This window comes from Homarus americanus, unplaced genomic scaffold (assembly GCF_018991925.1).
Source record: "Homarus americanus isolate GMGI-L3 unplaced genomic scaffold, GMGI_Hamer_2.0 scaffold56910, whole genome shotgun sequence".
Taxonomy (NCBI): domain Eukaryota; kingdom Metazoa; phylum Arthropoda; class Malacostraca; order Decapoda; family Nephropidae; genus Homarus; species Homarus americanus.
In genome coordinates this window covers 937,610-954,570 of record NW_024750825.1, presented here as the reverse complement: position 1 = coordinate 954,570, position 16,961 = coordinate 937,610, and the positions used below count along the sequence as shown (strand labels likewise).

The following is a 16,961-nucleotide window of genomic DNA, read 5'->3' as shown; positions in this document are numbered from 1 at the left end:
GTTACAAGCTCTTCTTTATTTTTGTTTACAATAAAAATAAATACAATTATACAACATTTTCTTTCTCGATATAAAATCGTATATTACTGAAAAACTTAACATTAATACCTGGAAAATTTATAAATACAGTGTAATTCACATTTACGTGATCTATACTGGCTTTTTCAGAAAGTCAAATTTCTTTGCAAGAAATTTTTTATTGAATTGCTTATATCTAATAAAACACAAAAGCGAGGGGAATTGAATCTACCATGTATAACCTAAGTCAACATATTTAAACTAAACAAGACTAACAGGGAACTGCACAAACACCTACTTATTGTCAGCTGTAGCATTAACAATGTAACACCCACACGAACATCAATTACCAAGCGTTAGGTGTGTAACCCATCTATCAAAGGTCAGTATATCAACGAGGTATAACAACCAACCAGGCGTGTCAGCTCTCCATCGCCAGAGGTTAATGACACTTCCTCCTTAGAGATAATTATTGATTAAGGGACACTGTCCACACTTTTTTTTGTACGGGACTAACCCACCCAGGCACAGGTCGAACAACCCACGACGGGGCCTATGGAGCGAAAAATAAGAATAGAACGAAATTAAAAATATTAAAATAAAAGGTTATATTAATTTACACCAAGAAGATGACGGAAAACCAGCTTTTTAAAGTGAGACATTGTATGAGTATGGAAAGACAGAAGAAGGCAGAGCATTCCACAGTTTGGCTGTGTGAGGAAAGAAGGATGCACTTAATGAATGTACTTGTTTTTTTAGCAAGAGATCTGACAACGACACGTCTCTGATCTCTCCTTGTTATTTTTATTTGTTACAAATATTATAGTAGGGTAATATAATCTCTCCTGCCCCGAATTAATACCTTATGATATTTTTAAACTAATAATACATCAAAGTACTATCAAAGTGCTTCGTTCATGACGGACGTTCTTCAAGTAAAAGTGTTGACTTGTACTATTGGTGTTCTTGACTTAAAACAAACACACACACACACACACACACACACACACACACACACACACACACGTCTCTCTGGCGGCCGTGGTCCTTCATACATCGTCAAGAAAGGACATACAGTACTGCACGGATGGTTGATTGGCCTAGTGAAAAACGTATTTACTGGGTGCTCTTATTGACCACTACTAATGATAACGATAAAGGAGTACATCTGTTGACTGTTGCCTCTAGTTTGTCAATAATAACCCCCCACGATCACCACTCATCTGAAAACGCTAACGATACGGAGCTTTAAGCCAAACGCATCACAGCGGGATATTTCACTGACCTTAATTGCAAAAATGAATCGTTGCTTACAAAGCTCTTTTTTTTTATTTCAGCGTAGGCGTTGGAGCCAAAAAGCAACAAACGTACAGCCTAACAATTTGTTTTTCCTCAACAATTGTTGAAGGTTGTCAGAGTGGTATGACTTTCATCGGTTACCTGTGACCTTGACCTTTGTCCAATATTGGCCAAATAACTGTTATTTTTATTCTTAGTCTAGGCACACTAGTTGTGAAACTTCATACTGTGGATGTTATTACGAACAAATAAATAGATGGCTCATCTAAAACACCTATTAATAGAGACCATATTGCATACACTAGTGAAGGAACAAACACAGACATTGTGAATTGATAATATACTGCATATATTAGGCAAATGTTCTATTTCACAAAGAAACAAAGACAGACACACCATGAATGTTGATAAAGCAACAGCATGTTGTGCATATTGACTTGTTGGCTGTCTACCGCCATCAACAGAAAACGACAAAATGGTCTTTGATCTAAGCCGTGATATACAGTACAGTATGATAGATAGGGACTATTATTGTTCACAAGCCAAGTCCACCTGTTGATAATATGCTATCCTTTACATAATTGATTAGTCAGTCTGGAGTTGGGGAATCCAGTAAACAATAATGAAACTGGACAGTACCGTACGATATTTTATAATATGTAAATTACGTGAGTGGACACAATAAACACTGGTAGCATCAGACAATGAAACACTATGACACCCCAACTGGTACTGCACGAGGAAGCAGGATTTTAGAATAAAGTTCACCGTCTGACAATACAGATCTATGTAAAGACTCCACAGACACAAGTAGCCCCTACCACAAGTCACTGATTATAATAAGACGGACAGTGAAGAGGAAAGATGGTGAAATAGAAGAAAGGGAATACAGAAGTGAAGAAAGAGAGGAGCAAAGAGAGAATGGTGGAGAAGTTGGTGAAAAGAGGATGGAAATGAAAACACTAGAGCAGCACAGCTAAAATGTGTGAATTGCATACTGTAAAATCTTTATACTTTAGAATACTAATGTACGAAAATTATGCAGCACTTAATACTAGTTAATTAATAGTTTCCATGGAATATAATTAGTACATTGTGTAGCCATGGGTATCAGTGTCATAAACAGAGGCATAAAGTTCAAATATTTTCACATTACTATTTGTTTTAGTTGTTCACGTACACCCTTTACCTTTGCAAACATCAATATTATATGCGAATATTTATAACTCAAAAGAAAACATTAAGTTTATACCTGTACACGTGTTGCCTCTGGTGGTATATTTTGAAGCTTATGATGATGTCAACTTTTTATTGTTGATGGACTTTGTTACGCTCTTAAGGACCTTAGTAGTTAAGCGCAGTATTACATTATAATGTCATGATCAACGCTGTCAGCCCAGATCGCACTATGTTGAAACATGTCGTCTGTCATAATTACACCCCATTGTACACGTATTTGTCCATAATTTCTTAACATTAATTCACATAAAATTACGAAAATAACTCGCAATGGTTACAAACACCCATTCAAACCAAATGTTAATTCCTATTTTAATTTAACATTTGCACTCACAACATATCATTATCTCCTTAAATTACAACCAAAGTGTTCGGATGCAGACAACATCATCGTTTGTCATTCACCTTCTGAATGGTCTGCAACAAGCCATTTGGTAATTGATTGGACCATGATAACGTTACGACTTGTTTAACTGCTTCATTCTGCTAATATACAGAGCCACTTTCAATCACGGAGGCCGAAAAGTTATCAATGGAGCATATTATATCAGAGCCGTCGGAAGAACCCAGGCCGTAGCTTGACCATTTTTCCCGGTAAGGTTAGGCATAATCTAGCCATCGCCCAAACACTCCGTGGTATGATTGAACTAGAAAGCTTTAGTTTACCTTGCACACAGGTCTAAAAAAGATCCAGAAGGAGGGAGTCAAGGTTCCAAAGTTGCTGAGCTAGAAAAGAATCATTTCAAGATAAAAGGAAAAGCTGACGTATGTAAAATGACATAAGAAACAAAAATAAGGTATTTTCCAGTATTCTATGTAGCGCTGTATCTGGTGATGACAACTTACATGAAAGTTAATCGAGATAGGTTTTAACCCTTTGGCTACTGGAGTTACCCCAAGCTGAATAAAATGGTCTGACATTAGCCAGATTAAAACGTTAAGTGCGGGAATCTCAAGTAAAGGGTTAAATATAAACAGCCTGACTTACAACCTACGAATGAACAGTGGGTAACTCTAACTTATCACAGCTGACTTTTCCTCTAAATTCATTGAAGGGTTACAGTTCTATGGATCAGATTTCAGCTTAAGAAAATTGGAGACCCTATTACAGGCACGTCACTTAACGCCCTGTACGATAAACCAGGAATTCTGTAAGAGAATCTGTCCCATTTCACTTCTCTATCGAATGGGCAACTCTCCCCATGTCTACCGTGTATGTTTTCATCAAAGTTATCTCGTGATGAATGAAGGCCCCAGTTCCACCCACCAGTGAGTGTTTATTGAATCCCAGCACATCAATACCCACCCCATATCATCTCTGGATGAAAGTCGCCTCAGTTATACTTTTGCTTTGTTGATATTTAGTGACTTTGAATCACAAAAACTAGTAAAAAGTGAAACCTGCGTTTGTCGCAGGTCAAATTAAAACTGAAACGCAATATCTGTGTTTAACGCGAAACCCTGCACGAGCTGCTTGTGCGTCTATAAGTGTATTTTGATGTTTTCAAACCAATTAACAATTAAATTTACGATGCCTAATCATCAGCTGAAATAATCTGGGGTCTAATCTTTAAACGATTTGAAAAAAAAGTAATTATATCTTTCAATGACAGCATAGGTGTTTGTACTACTAATGGAGACTGATAATAGTGAAAGCAATCTACATTTTAGTTAGGCCATTTTTTGAAACGAGTTTTATAATAACACAATAAAATCTATTGAGCTCATTATCACAGCAACTGGCAAAAAATCATACAGTTTTATCTATGATGGGATGGGAAAATTCGAGATACATAAAGTGATACTATTAATTTTTTAAAGCTCTGGTAAAGTATATTTAGGTGAAGTAACTACATCTGTGCATGAAAAAAAAAGTATCACTGGGTACACACGTATACTCATGTGAGTCATTAGCCATTTGTGACATTTTTATAGCTATGAAATGTGCAGTTTGAAATATCTAGAGTATATTGAATTTGTGTAAGCATCAATTCACAAATACGTTGCGAAGTATAACACACACGAGTAGGTCTGACTGCACGTATTGCATTTATGCTTTCTAATCAAGATTTAATTCTACCACTGATAAATACGCAGGAAATATCGATTCATTGTAGAAAAAAATCACATGTTACTTTCTGGGAATAAATTTGCTGAAGGTAAAAAGGGTAGGAAGGGTAAAGGAGAGCAGAGCTATTCGTTAATTAATGTGAATAACTACAGAGGGCTGGGATAAAGGCGGAGGGGAGAGATAAGTAAGGCCAGAGCTGTGTTGTAATAACTAAGAGTTGCTAAGTTACACACAGTTTTTTTTACTTATATCTTTAATCCAATTTCTAAAAATGCTCTCTCTTACTGTACTTAAATAGTGTCACCGCAATTCAACTTACTTCACCTTAAGCTTAACCACCCTAACCTGACGTAAAATAACCAAACCTAGCCTTACGTACCTTAACTTACTATAATCTAACCTAACATGCCCTAACCCAACATAAACTAACATAATCTAATCTAACTGCCCTTAATCTCAGGGTGTGTTTAGAGCGTTTAATCATGCGATGGAATAAGTTGAGTTTTATCTTTATTTGATCTCTTAAATGTAGTATATCATATACTTAATGGGCAAAAAATTATTCATAGTAAATTTACAGTTATTAAGGAAAATGGCCTCGAATTCTCCGCAGGTTACATAACTACAGAAGTGAACATATGTGTGTCTACTACCAGCAACACACACAACACACCACCCAGCAGGAAGAAAGGCAACCGTGATGACTTCCAGTATTAGCTGTGGAAGGAAGTACAGTGAATGTGATGGAGGTTGAGCGTTTTACTCTAGTGCTAGATTTTCTGAGGAACGAGACGTGCTAGGTTTTGTGAACGGTGTAAGTAGATGAACTTTAAACTGTACTCGTATTACGATATAATTTCGTTGAAATTTTAATTTTTTGTCTCTACATTAAAAAAATCATAATACAGACTTATGAGTAACACTACTTTATTGATAAATAATGGCAACACATCATTATCGTCAAATATACTATATTAACTTCCTTACGCTTCTATTTATCTATAAAGTAATAAATGAAGCCAATCAGTATGTATCAGCTGCTATAAATCCTCGTCTTAGAGAGGGCTGCTGCAGCCTTGTTGGATTTACTGGCCGTCGACACCTGGGATATTAAGCCCGTAGCAAAGTTGAGTTGTGTGCTGTAGAGTGGCACCCATGGCGAATAATTTCAGACGGATCCAATATAATCCATCGATACCTACGAGCAAATAAATGGTCGTGCCTGTTTTACAACTACTGTACTCTTTAGTAGATGGAGCAGTGTGAGTACCTCTACCCGGCGATAAGCAGTTAACGATTAACATACAGTTGCAGCTCTTATCAGGAGGAAAGGCTAAAGAGAACCGACTATTGGGAGTCCTTCGGTACATTCCGAAATTCCGTGTCTGAGGGCAGCACTTTGTAATGCAGGAGGTTGGTACATAGCGTAAACTGACACCTGGGTAGAGAATTATGTTACCGTCGTCTTGCCGAATCAATATCCATGGTAGTCCTGATCCCCCTGGAAATGGCAGACCATTGCAGACCCTTATTAATCATAACTGCGGCCATGTATTCCTTTGATCATCAGGCGAGGGTTTGTATACACCGTCGCAAAATTTGTCAATGAAGATGAAGGAGTCGTGAACAGAGAAGAGGAGTTAGGAATAAGTAGAAGAGCAAGAGAATAACACCGAGGGGTGAACAGATCAAAGGGCTGTCACAGGGGTGAAAAGAACAGAAGGCTGTCACAGGGGTGAAAAGAACAGGAGGCTGTCACAGGGGTGAACAGAACAGGGGGCTGTCACAGGGGTGAAAAGAACAGGAGGCTGTCACAGGGGTGAACAGAACAGAAGGCTGTCACAGGGGTGAAAAGAACAGGAGGCTGTTACAGGGGTGAACAGAACAGAAGGCTGTCACAGGGGTGAAAAGAACAGGAGGCTGTCACAGGGGTGAAAAGAACAGGAGGCTGTTACAGGGGTGAACAGAACAGAAGGCTGTCACAGGGGTGAAAAGAACAGGAGGCTGATACTGAGGGGGTGAACAAAGCTGGAGCTTAATACTGAAGGGTTGAATAGAGCAGGACTTTGACACTCAGTTTAATTAAAAAAAAAACTGTTGACAACTCTCAAAGGCTCTGTCGCCAAGCTCCTTTCTAACTGGATATAACAACATTGATGTTTTTAGTGCTTGTTCCCAGTGGTGTACGGCTGACACTCTCACTCTAGCTAGACTCTCTGCTTGTTATCATCCCACCCACCACTCAGGCTGCCAGCTCAAACACTCACCAAAACCTGCCTGGTAAGTCTCCCCCATGTAAACTCTTCAGCTTTATGGACCCCCCATCTGAACCTTTGCCTCAACCCTTCAGTGTGGAAAAGGAAGTTCAGGAATACCTAAGTGGCCATTGTATGCCTGAAGACTGAGCCACAGCAGTACTGGTAGGTCTCGCTGCCTAGCCTCAACGCTGGCTTGGTATCCCTGCCCCCTCTGCCCACTGGAACGTCTCTTTAGTATTGGGGGAAGTATCTTCATGCTTGATCACAGATCCTGAATATCAAAGTCAACAAGATATATGCAGTACTTGTATGAGCCTAGTTAGTTTGTAACATTTACGTTATGTACAGTGAACAATGAAATAAAGTGCTTCGTGCATTTCATTTGTTCCTTGTCAAAGGGATGCCATGATGTCAAAAAAAACAAAAACAAAATCGTAATTGGTTAATTAACTTCCTTTGTCGACTGTATATATTTGTAACTGAACCCATGCAAATAATTTAGATTAATTACATCGCCATCGTATTGCCCCCATTCCTGGTAATAATTATCAGCTCCTCGAGTCCGAGACAGACGCCGCCTCCTGTCCCCCGAAATTAGTACACAGTCAATCTGATGTTGATAAAGAGTAAAAATATTTTAAGTTATACTCGCAGTAAGAGTGACGACACATATATTCTCGGAATTAGGGTATTTTAATTAAGAAGACTGGTAGCCAATATAAGCAATTTTAGGAGAGGAAGTTTCGTTTTTACATTTTATTTTCCCCAGCGGTCATATATCGTAAATTTAAATATTCGATTAATTTATTTTATCAGCACCACAAACACGCAACACCATTTTTATATGATTAAATTTGGTGTAATTTTATATTAATCTTCTACAAAACTTATCTAGTGAAATATATAACACTTTCTTGCTCGGAACAGTATAATAAACACTCCACTTTCATAGCATGCATAACCTAATATAAATACCACACTTTGTCCATGTGAGTGACTTTCCCTATATGATAGTAATCACTTAAATGAATCTTCACATTTAATATCACTGCTTAGAATAGGGGTAACTCGGTGGCATAAAACCACGAAAGTTAAACACCAAATTATAATATTAATTACAAGTTAAAAACTTGTGGAAGCACCACGATTCTATTTAACCCTTTGAGTGTGTTAACTTTACCATTTCAACCTTAAAGAGTTAATACGATGGCCCAGCTTTAAAGGATATGACAAAAAAGAACATATTAGCACTTATTTACTTATTTAACTTCTTTGTGACAGTATGCAGTTAGTTTCAATACCGGAAAAGATTGATTGTAAGAATACACCTACAACTGCTGCTTTACCAATCCACCACCACCATGGCTCCCTTAACCACCACAACCTTCCCTAACAGCACCTGCCACACAAAATCTACCTCTTGCATCTACCAAGAACTAGACGACAATCCAACCTTTTGCATCTGGCCTAACAGAATCATCAACTCAAAAGAAAAGATCACTACAAGTGTTCGTTAAGTTATCTAACAGTAACGAATAGCCAAGATAAGAAGTTTATAGAGCGATTAAAGTTATCAATAGGTGGAACAAAGCGTCATTCGTTATCAAGAGAATTGTCATTATTGTCTACAGGTACACAGGAGAGTATTGTAACTACAGCAAAAACATTTAATCAATAAGTTATTCAGATTTTGCAATGAATATATGTTAATTATGGAAGCAAGGCTTTAGAAAGTGTAATTTTTTGTTTTCCATATGTTGGACGTGTACAACTGCTGTGCATGACTGTTTGTCTTGATATTTTTTTTCCTAATTGGTTCATTTACGTTATAACTAAATAATAACTTCTTTACATACTGAATTGTTTAAGCTTTCACTAAAATTTTGCAGTAAGTGTAAATATTTAGGTTATATATAAATGTTCAGACGACCATTTAGCAGTATTGGCGAACTCAATTTCTCACTTTCCCACTTTGAACTAAAAGCGATGAACCTTATCAGTTAATAAATCATTTGCTGCTTTTCATCTAGAGCTAACAGTAACTTCCTGCTCGTTCCTCTCATGTGACCTTCAGTTAATATTCTACACTGCGTTAAAGTTCTCTCAGCCATCAATGTTATATCAAAGGGATAACCTAAGTTAGCAGAGTTTGAGAGAGAAGTTAAGAAGCAACAGCTGGACTAACAGCATCAGTACTCCCATAATTTACACTTTCAAACTCCTGTTCTTAATTTCACAATTATTCATTAAGTCATTTTAGTTTAACTTGTTGACGGTGTGTTTACTGGTGACCTAACTGTCTAACTAAATGTTAACAAGTACACTGAATGGGGCTTAATTATTGTCCGTAAGTCCATTTCCCCTTTATTATATACAATACTGCAGGGGCTTTGACTTTACAAATTTTCAACTCAAGGATTTAAACATTTATAATGAATGAGGCTACAAGTACATAAATTAAGCACTATTTGAAGATATGTGAATACCACTACGCATAATATCTAAAAAAAAATTACAATATATTTACATGAATCTAATTCAAACAATATTATATTTTTACATAAGCATTAAAAGAAATCCAAATTAATAAAAGAAAATTGATAAATAATAAGCAGTGTTTTGCCACTTTTCAAGACAACATTGTACAGAGCCTTTCACTCTCCACATTTTTTCCGGCCGCATTTATTAAGGTGGAGACCGTCTGTGTTCCTGAGATCTGTCGGGTAAATGTGTCCATCAACATTTGTGATTTTATTCTTCTCTCTTTCGCAGTTGTGGTTCAATACATATAGGATTCTTTTTCGGAATACGTCCGGGATAAAGAATTTAGTCTGGCTTTTAGAGAAATACTATGGACTCTACTGAGGAACATCTGGTTTTATGTTGATCGTACGTGTTATATATTTTATTTTATGCGCATTCGTTCCAGAGCAAATAAATGGTATGGTCAGACACAAGGCCAACTTAGCGTCGTTGCAGTTTCATGTTAGTTTCTATCACAACTGTACTAATGTGGAACACAAAACATTTAATACAATATACAAGGAGACCCATTGAATGGAATTTTATTTACATTACTATTAAGAACTTAACTTTTTAGTTTTACATTCTTTTTTGTGCATAGAATCTCTGCTCCCCAAAGACTCTTGGAGCTCCTCTATTGCCAATAAATATATGTAAATTGTTCTGATATTATTTCAAATAAGACCGTCGCCGACTCCTGGGTAAAGAATATAATGTCTGAGAACCTCACACTTACATCTAAACTATTTTCTTATACAGTTAAAATAAGTCCCATAAGCCTCAAGTCTTCGGTGCACAGTGAGGCAATGTGACTGGCACGCCTCTCTACCGCAAGTATTTTTCTTTCTGTAAAGTTAGGTACCCATTCTTCAGCTGGGTCGACTGAGGGGGTCCACTCAGTGCCTGGGTTTGGAACTCAAACTTAGGACCGTTGAAGTTAAGAATTTAATTCTATATCCACTAGTCTACTGCACCCCCATGAAAACACTCCCTAAATCAATTTCTTGCTCCCCAGTCTCTTCACAGAATCGTAAAACAACTTGTGCATCTATCATGAGCATTTCTTTAATTCCCCTCCAACAGAAGGTCCGCATACTTCTATTGAAATTACTCAATCGTGGCTGTCTGATATTTGTGTCTCTGTGTCGCTGTTTTTATCGCTTTCATTTCCTTTGTAATACTCTTTTATGTCTATTGTTATGCTCTTTTACAAAAAAAAGAGTCAAATAATTACGAAGCAAAGCGATGACCCCATTAATCTTTTCATCTTTCGTTTTCGTGTTACGTTTTTTGTTATATATATTAGGAAATAATAAATAATGAGAGCATATAATTCATTATATGACGTTGATGGCACGAGAAAAGGTTAACAATATCAATTAAAGTACACTTGCTCAAAAGGTTTAACAATACCAGTTAAAGTACACTTGCTCAAATAACTATCTTCACTGGGGAGGGGTCGAGAAATTTCAGAATGAACACTGCGACTCCTATTGCTTCGGTAAGCCTGTCACAATTATTCAGCCGTTGTGTCATATTGTCGACCATAATTTTGTAAAGATATTTTTTTGAGCGACTTGTACGTCATTATTTTCACATTATCATACAGCTCATGTAAACTTCCAGAATTTTTTTGTACACAAGACGGAACACAAAATAGAAACACTATGTAATAATTTAAAAAATGAATTAAGAATGCTGTCAGTCGTTAGAATACGAATAGCTTGTTATGGTTTAGGACAACTGTGATCAGGTATGAAAAAGAAAGGTAAAATGGCAATGATCGGAGATATTATATATTACTAGATAAATCGTAACACTGAAATACCATTGAAGGATAAGGTAAACAAGAATATTGTATACGTCGACCCCAGCTTACGTTCCTATTCAGCAGCGCGATGAGGACCGTAGCTTACTACCGAATTATACAGTGCTCCGTTTTACTGAGTTTTATCTTCTCCGGCAGAAGGTTATTATAATATATGGCCAACTAGATCTAACCCCAGTGGTCCCTAACCCCTTTATTAGTTTAAATGGAAGCGAATACGAGAGCTAATAAAAGCAGATACAGCAAATATGGTGTGATGATCGGGGTGGTCGTATTTAAAATTCTGAATTTTCGTATAATGATAAATTGGAAAATTGGACTCGGCAGAGACGACGAAACCATTTAGTAATAAGTTTCATTAGTGAGGTGGATAAATTCATCTACAAGAGTCTGAATTGGGGATCTGGGGGTCGTGTAATATGATTCTTTTGTAATTTAATTATTTATGAAGAGAAAGGTCATAATGAGGGTTTAAATTAATAAGGGACCATTAAGGATCGGAGGTAATTATTTGCTCATTATGATATACATATTTCCGAAAACTCTCACACACAAAACATAACAGCAAATTGGTCTACGTAACTTTCATTATCCCTGCAGCTTGTAAGGGAATTACTTTTTTCTTTAACATTACAGGTATTTGAGGGGTGTAAATAAAGACCTAAAAGTAAAAGAACAAAAATATAGGAATTAAGTGGTTTAGATGATCACAGCTGTTGTATAAAGAGTTTAAATTTGATTATCATTTTGTCAGGAAGAGAGAACAATCTTCTACTAATCGTGCACAAACAACAATCTTTTCTTCAGCATAAAACTACACAATTGAAAAAAATTACGGCCCACTTTATTCCCACTAAAGTCCTGGTTACAGCCCCAGAGAGAGAGAATGTACTCCAAGCATGGTGATTTTATGGGCAACTTTCTTTAAGCCGTATGCCTCGGTCTACCCAGCAGTAACTGGGAACCCGGATGCTAATCGATTTACGGATCGTGTTCGGGGTAATGGTTAGTTGGCGAGGTGTCCGGTCTTCTCGGACTATTCCTTGACACTGTGTCACTCAGCTCGTTAACTCAGGGTGTGGTTGTTGTGTTGGCGACAGCTTCTATACCTTAAAAAACAATCACGCCTCGGTGGCCCTAGGGCCGGCCATCCTCGTTATACGAGGGGGCAACTATTATACTATATAATCAGATAAAATTTATACACTGCAATATACAGCCGAATAAAAAAGTATGGGTGGACGTGAGTGAATTTTAGAACTAGTGATGGTGTTAGTAAGGGAACGAAAATAAAGGAAGAGCAACCCAAGGGAAGAGGGTGATTAGACATTCGTAACTACTTATGCAATGGGAGTCTGTAGCCAACAATATTATATACTAAAGGACTTGGGAGAAAATTTTAATTCCTCTTTTGATACCATATTTTGCTCTAAAATTTCAATGAAATATATTTTCATATATAATGAACAAAACATTATAATACAAAGTAAAAATTATATTGGATAAAGATATTTTTGTGATTTGCAAAAGTTTTACCAATACTAATTAATGTCAAGACTCAGCTGTGGGCGTAATTACTGTTACCTGGACAGTGAATTATCCACAGGACGAAGGTTGGGAGAGTTCGCTGCCCTTATGAAGATCGAAAACATTGGTTGATTTTGGACTCGTCTAACTATTGTGTTGGTTATGGTTATATCATTAGTAAGTGTTGTTGTGAATACAGACAGTTACATACATATAGTCACTATAGTGTCCAGTTCCCACAAAAGACAATACCTTTAACTTTTGTAATTGTCAAATTATAAGTTGAATAGGTTTATGTTGTAGCGTTAAGTTGCCACTAGCCTCTGTCCTCCTGTTTAAAATTAATCAAAATTAGAGGCCCTTAGGGAATATCACCTCTGTGTGTGTGTGTGTGTGTGTGTGTGTGTGTGTGTGTGTGTGTGTGTGTGTGTGATACTGCAATTTCGCTTACCTTCAATTTCAGCTTCACATTCAACATTTCAATTCGACATTTCCGATGGTTTACTGTAAAGATTTTTTTCATCTTTCCTCCTTTCTATATTTAATTTCCACCTTCCATTTTACCCAATTTTCGACATTTCCTCTCAAGCTAGACTACCACCCATCTCCCCCAACAAGTTGCTTCCCCATCACCACGATTTTTCCCCATCTCTCCCCACAAGTCTGCCATCTCAACTCTCCAACAGGCTGTAGTCTCGCTGCCACTGATAGGGAAACTGTGAGCAGTGAGGACCAAAAGTTTTATTTTCAATTAAATCCATTAAAAAGTTTACTATTTTTACTTCTGGAATTTCGTTTTGGTGTTAATAAAAACTTATAGTTTTCCCCGAGTCCGTTCTCTTTGACGACAAACCATCATATTGGCGAAAATACCCCCACGTTATTCTTCTCCTTTCGTTTATGTAGCAAAAATAAACTTCAAATATTGAGTACAGCTACAAACACTGACCACGAGACTTAAGCGAGTCTAATACAACGTCATAAAAATGATGTCGAACCAGGACCGAGAATGACCTGGAACTTTTACCATATGCACTGCCGGTAAGATGTCTCTTGATGTATAAAAGAAACTGTAATATCATATAGCACTATTAAATTTTATCCCGAGGTGCACAATCAGTATTAGGAATGCACTCAAAAGTAGCTAGAAAACTCAAACGAACTAATAATTTCTGAAAGTGACTTGTCTTCATCAATTGATAACATAAATGTCGTGAACACATTCGTGCTGCAACTGGTATTCCGAATACTTAGTTGTAAGAGACTGGTATAGTGGTATACCTCAAAATGACCAACATCTATGCTAGTTTTATAAAATCAGTCTGTAGAACTGATATCACCACTCCAGTTTCAATTTACCAAGTGATTACTAAACAAAAAACATGTTGCTATACAGTACAGTGTCAAGGAGAGCTGCTTATATTATCTGGGATCATACAGCGGAATAAAACGTCTTTGGTGATGCAATAATCCAGATATAAAGTTTAAACTAGAGAGCCACATTAACAAAAATATTTTCTCTCCAACAGGTTGTCTGCTAGATGAGTACCAGTGTCGGGACGTGTGTATCGACGCCTTCAGGAGGTGTGACACTGTCCTTGACTGTCCAGGAGGCGAGGACGAGGAAAAATGTGGTCAGTAGACATAACCACTGTGGTCAGTTCATAATAACGTCTTGACCACTGAAGTAATTTCACAATGGTCAGTTCATAATGGGGTCATGACCACTTGTCAGATCACGGAGAACTCACAGTCACTGGTGTAAAAAGGGATTTTTGGTTCTTAAGCCTATTAATAGACAGGGTGGATGATTCTACAAGCAAGTATTTTAACAAGCGCCAGTTAAAGGAAGATGTCATCCTCCAGGTAATGGAATAGGTCAGGTAACGTTAGAAGATGAGTTGAGGAAAGTTAAGTTACTTCTCATAGTTTCATCATTTAAACTTATACGTTAACAAACATATATTATCCGACAGAAACTTGGGTGTGCTCAGAGTCTCATTACAAGTGCACCAACGGCTTTTGTGTTCCCTCCTACGCCGTGTGCAACTTTGTAAACGACTGTGGCGACGCTTCAGACGAACACCAGTGTCGTGAGTATTACCCGTGTTTGTGTGGCTCTTATATCTCTCTTTAATCCCAATCTATGCTAAGAAAATGCCCCAGGACAAGGAGTAATATACAGTTACACACAATCATACTTGACACAAATAGTCACAGCACACTTAAGTGCCGCTGTTGTCTCCCCTGCAAACTTTTCCACAAAACGAGAGAGAGAAAATAAGAGACGAGGTCCTCCTCCTTGGTCGCTTCTCTTTAGGAATATTCTTACACATTGACAACTCAATAGTATTGTCGCTTACTTAGGATACTCGTGTAGGAAGTTAACACCATAAAAATGAAGAGTTTTCTTTTGTAATAAGGCCGCGAAAAGTCTTACATTTATATTTACGCGAACATTAAGGGTTTATAACATTAAATTGGTTACGTAATTTGCTCCAGATAGATATATATTAAAGTTTCCAAAACGGTCAATAAAGAATGTGTTGCATTATATATGAAATGTCTACAACGTTTTGTTCGCTAAGTGTTAGCAAAAAAAACAAAACAAATTAACGTAATTTTCGAGAGAACAGTTCAACACACACACACACACACACACACACACACACACACACTAGAATGATACATGTTGCACACTAATAGTAATATTATATCTCTTACATCACAATCGATGTGAGCGTGTAATAAAAAGTTACCAATTTTATCAGTTTATTGACTGTTTAAAGAAGTCATCAATCTTATGGTTTTTCTTGTATGAATCAACTTAGATATTATACGAGACTTAAAATAGATCATAATAATCATAGAGTTTCCTTATTAGTGGAAACTTGTCTGTTAAAGGTGTAGGTAATGAGTTCAAAATTTTACCAGTAGAGGGAAAGACTCGGGCTCTATTATGACCCACACAAGAGTTGCCAAGAGCCATATTATATCTATGGCACAGCGGCTGGTTTTATTCTCTCTGGTCGATGCAACGGAGGAAACCAGAAATCAACCACTGGGAACGAACATTTGGCGAAAAATGAATGGTTGACAGTTTGAAATCGGGAGAGTTACTTTGGTTAACTAATTAAGACTCAGCTCAGGTCTAGAAATTAGAGTAAAGTATGTGGACCTGTACCTCATTCCATGCTAGTATGAATTAGTCCTTTACATAGTTGAAGTAGTAATTCAGAGGATAAGAATCTTCAACATGTGAATGACTCCTATTATTTCGGAGGATAATTAATGATTAAAGTTATGTGGGTTTCTTAAGATATGTTTAATGTGTTGAGTGTTGAAGACAAAGAATTATTAATGGAGAAGGGAAAGTCTCGAGAATCTTTAGAAAGGACGAAGTCTCTGGGGTTAAGTTTACCCACAGGGAAATCCTATTAAGGTTCGAAATTAAGAAAGGTTTAGAAATGGGAGAAGAATGAGGACGAACACAAGATGATGGCGTAAATTTGAGAAACATGAAAGAGTGAAAATTCGAGTCATCGGTGTAGGAATAAATTGTGTTACAAGATAAAAAAAGAAAGTCCTTGATGTTGAGAAGGAAGAAGGTGGAATAATACATAAAGCCTTTAGGAACATCACTATTAATTAAATAAAGAGAGGTCGATCCGTCAACGCCTGCAAATATGGAATGACCCGAGAGTAATGAGACTAGGGGTGCAAAGTGAGGGAGAAAAGTTAAAAGGAAGAAAGCTTAGAGGTCTGAGCCTTATTCTAGAGACCATATCAAAGGGCCTTGAAACATACAAAACTATAAAATCATACACCGAGGGTATTCATGAGATTAGTGTTATCAATAAGAATATGGAAACTGATGATCAGAGAAGAGTATACGATTCATGAAGGCTGAGGGAAAAACTGTAGTTAAAGTTATAACCCTTCTTGGGGTGAGGTGAACCAATGAATACTTCCATAATGAAGGAAAATTTGTGTTTTTAGATAAAGATGAAATGTACGAGTATTCCCGGGAACACTTTATGAATTTTATGAAAATAGAAAAGGACACAGGATTAGTCTAAGGTAAATAAAGTATTGAAAGAATATCAGAATTATCAAAAAAAGGGGAGAGGGGGGGGGGGATCCCTTATCAGTAAGGCCTCACGATCAAACCATAAATTAGCTGAAGCGACAATTTTAA

At 37.0% G+C, this 16,961-nt stretch overlaps 1 protein-coding gene across 1 annotated transcript in view; it reads left to right on the top strand.

Moving 5' to 3' along the window:
- The window catches only part of LOC121854215 (G-protein coupled receptor GRL101-like), a 121,192-nt gene that overhangs the window by 40,093 nt on the left and 64,138 nt on the right, over positions 1 to 16,961 (top strand). Inside the window, exons 3-4 of the mRNA XM_042348722.1 lie at positions 14,293 to 14,397; positions 14,740 to 14,856. Of these exons, the coding sequence (XP_042204656.1) occupies positions 14,293 to 14,397; positions 14,740 to 14,856 (222 nt within the window). The remainder of the gene's footprint in view (positions 1 to 14,292; positions 14,398 to 14,739; positions 14,857 to 16,961) is intronic.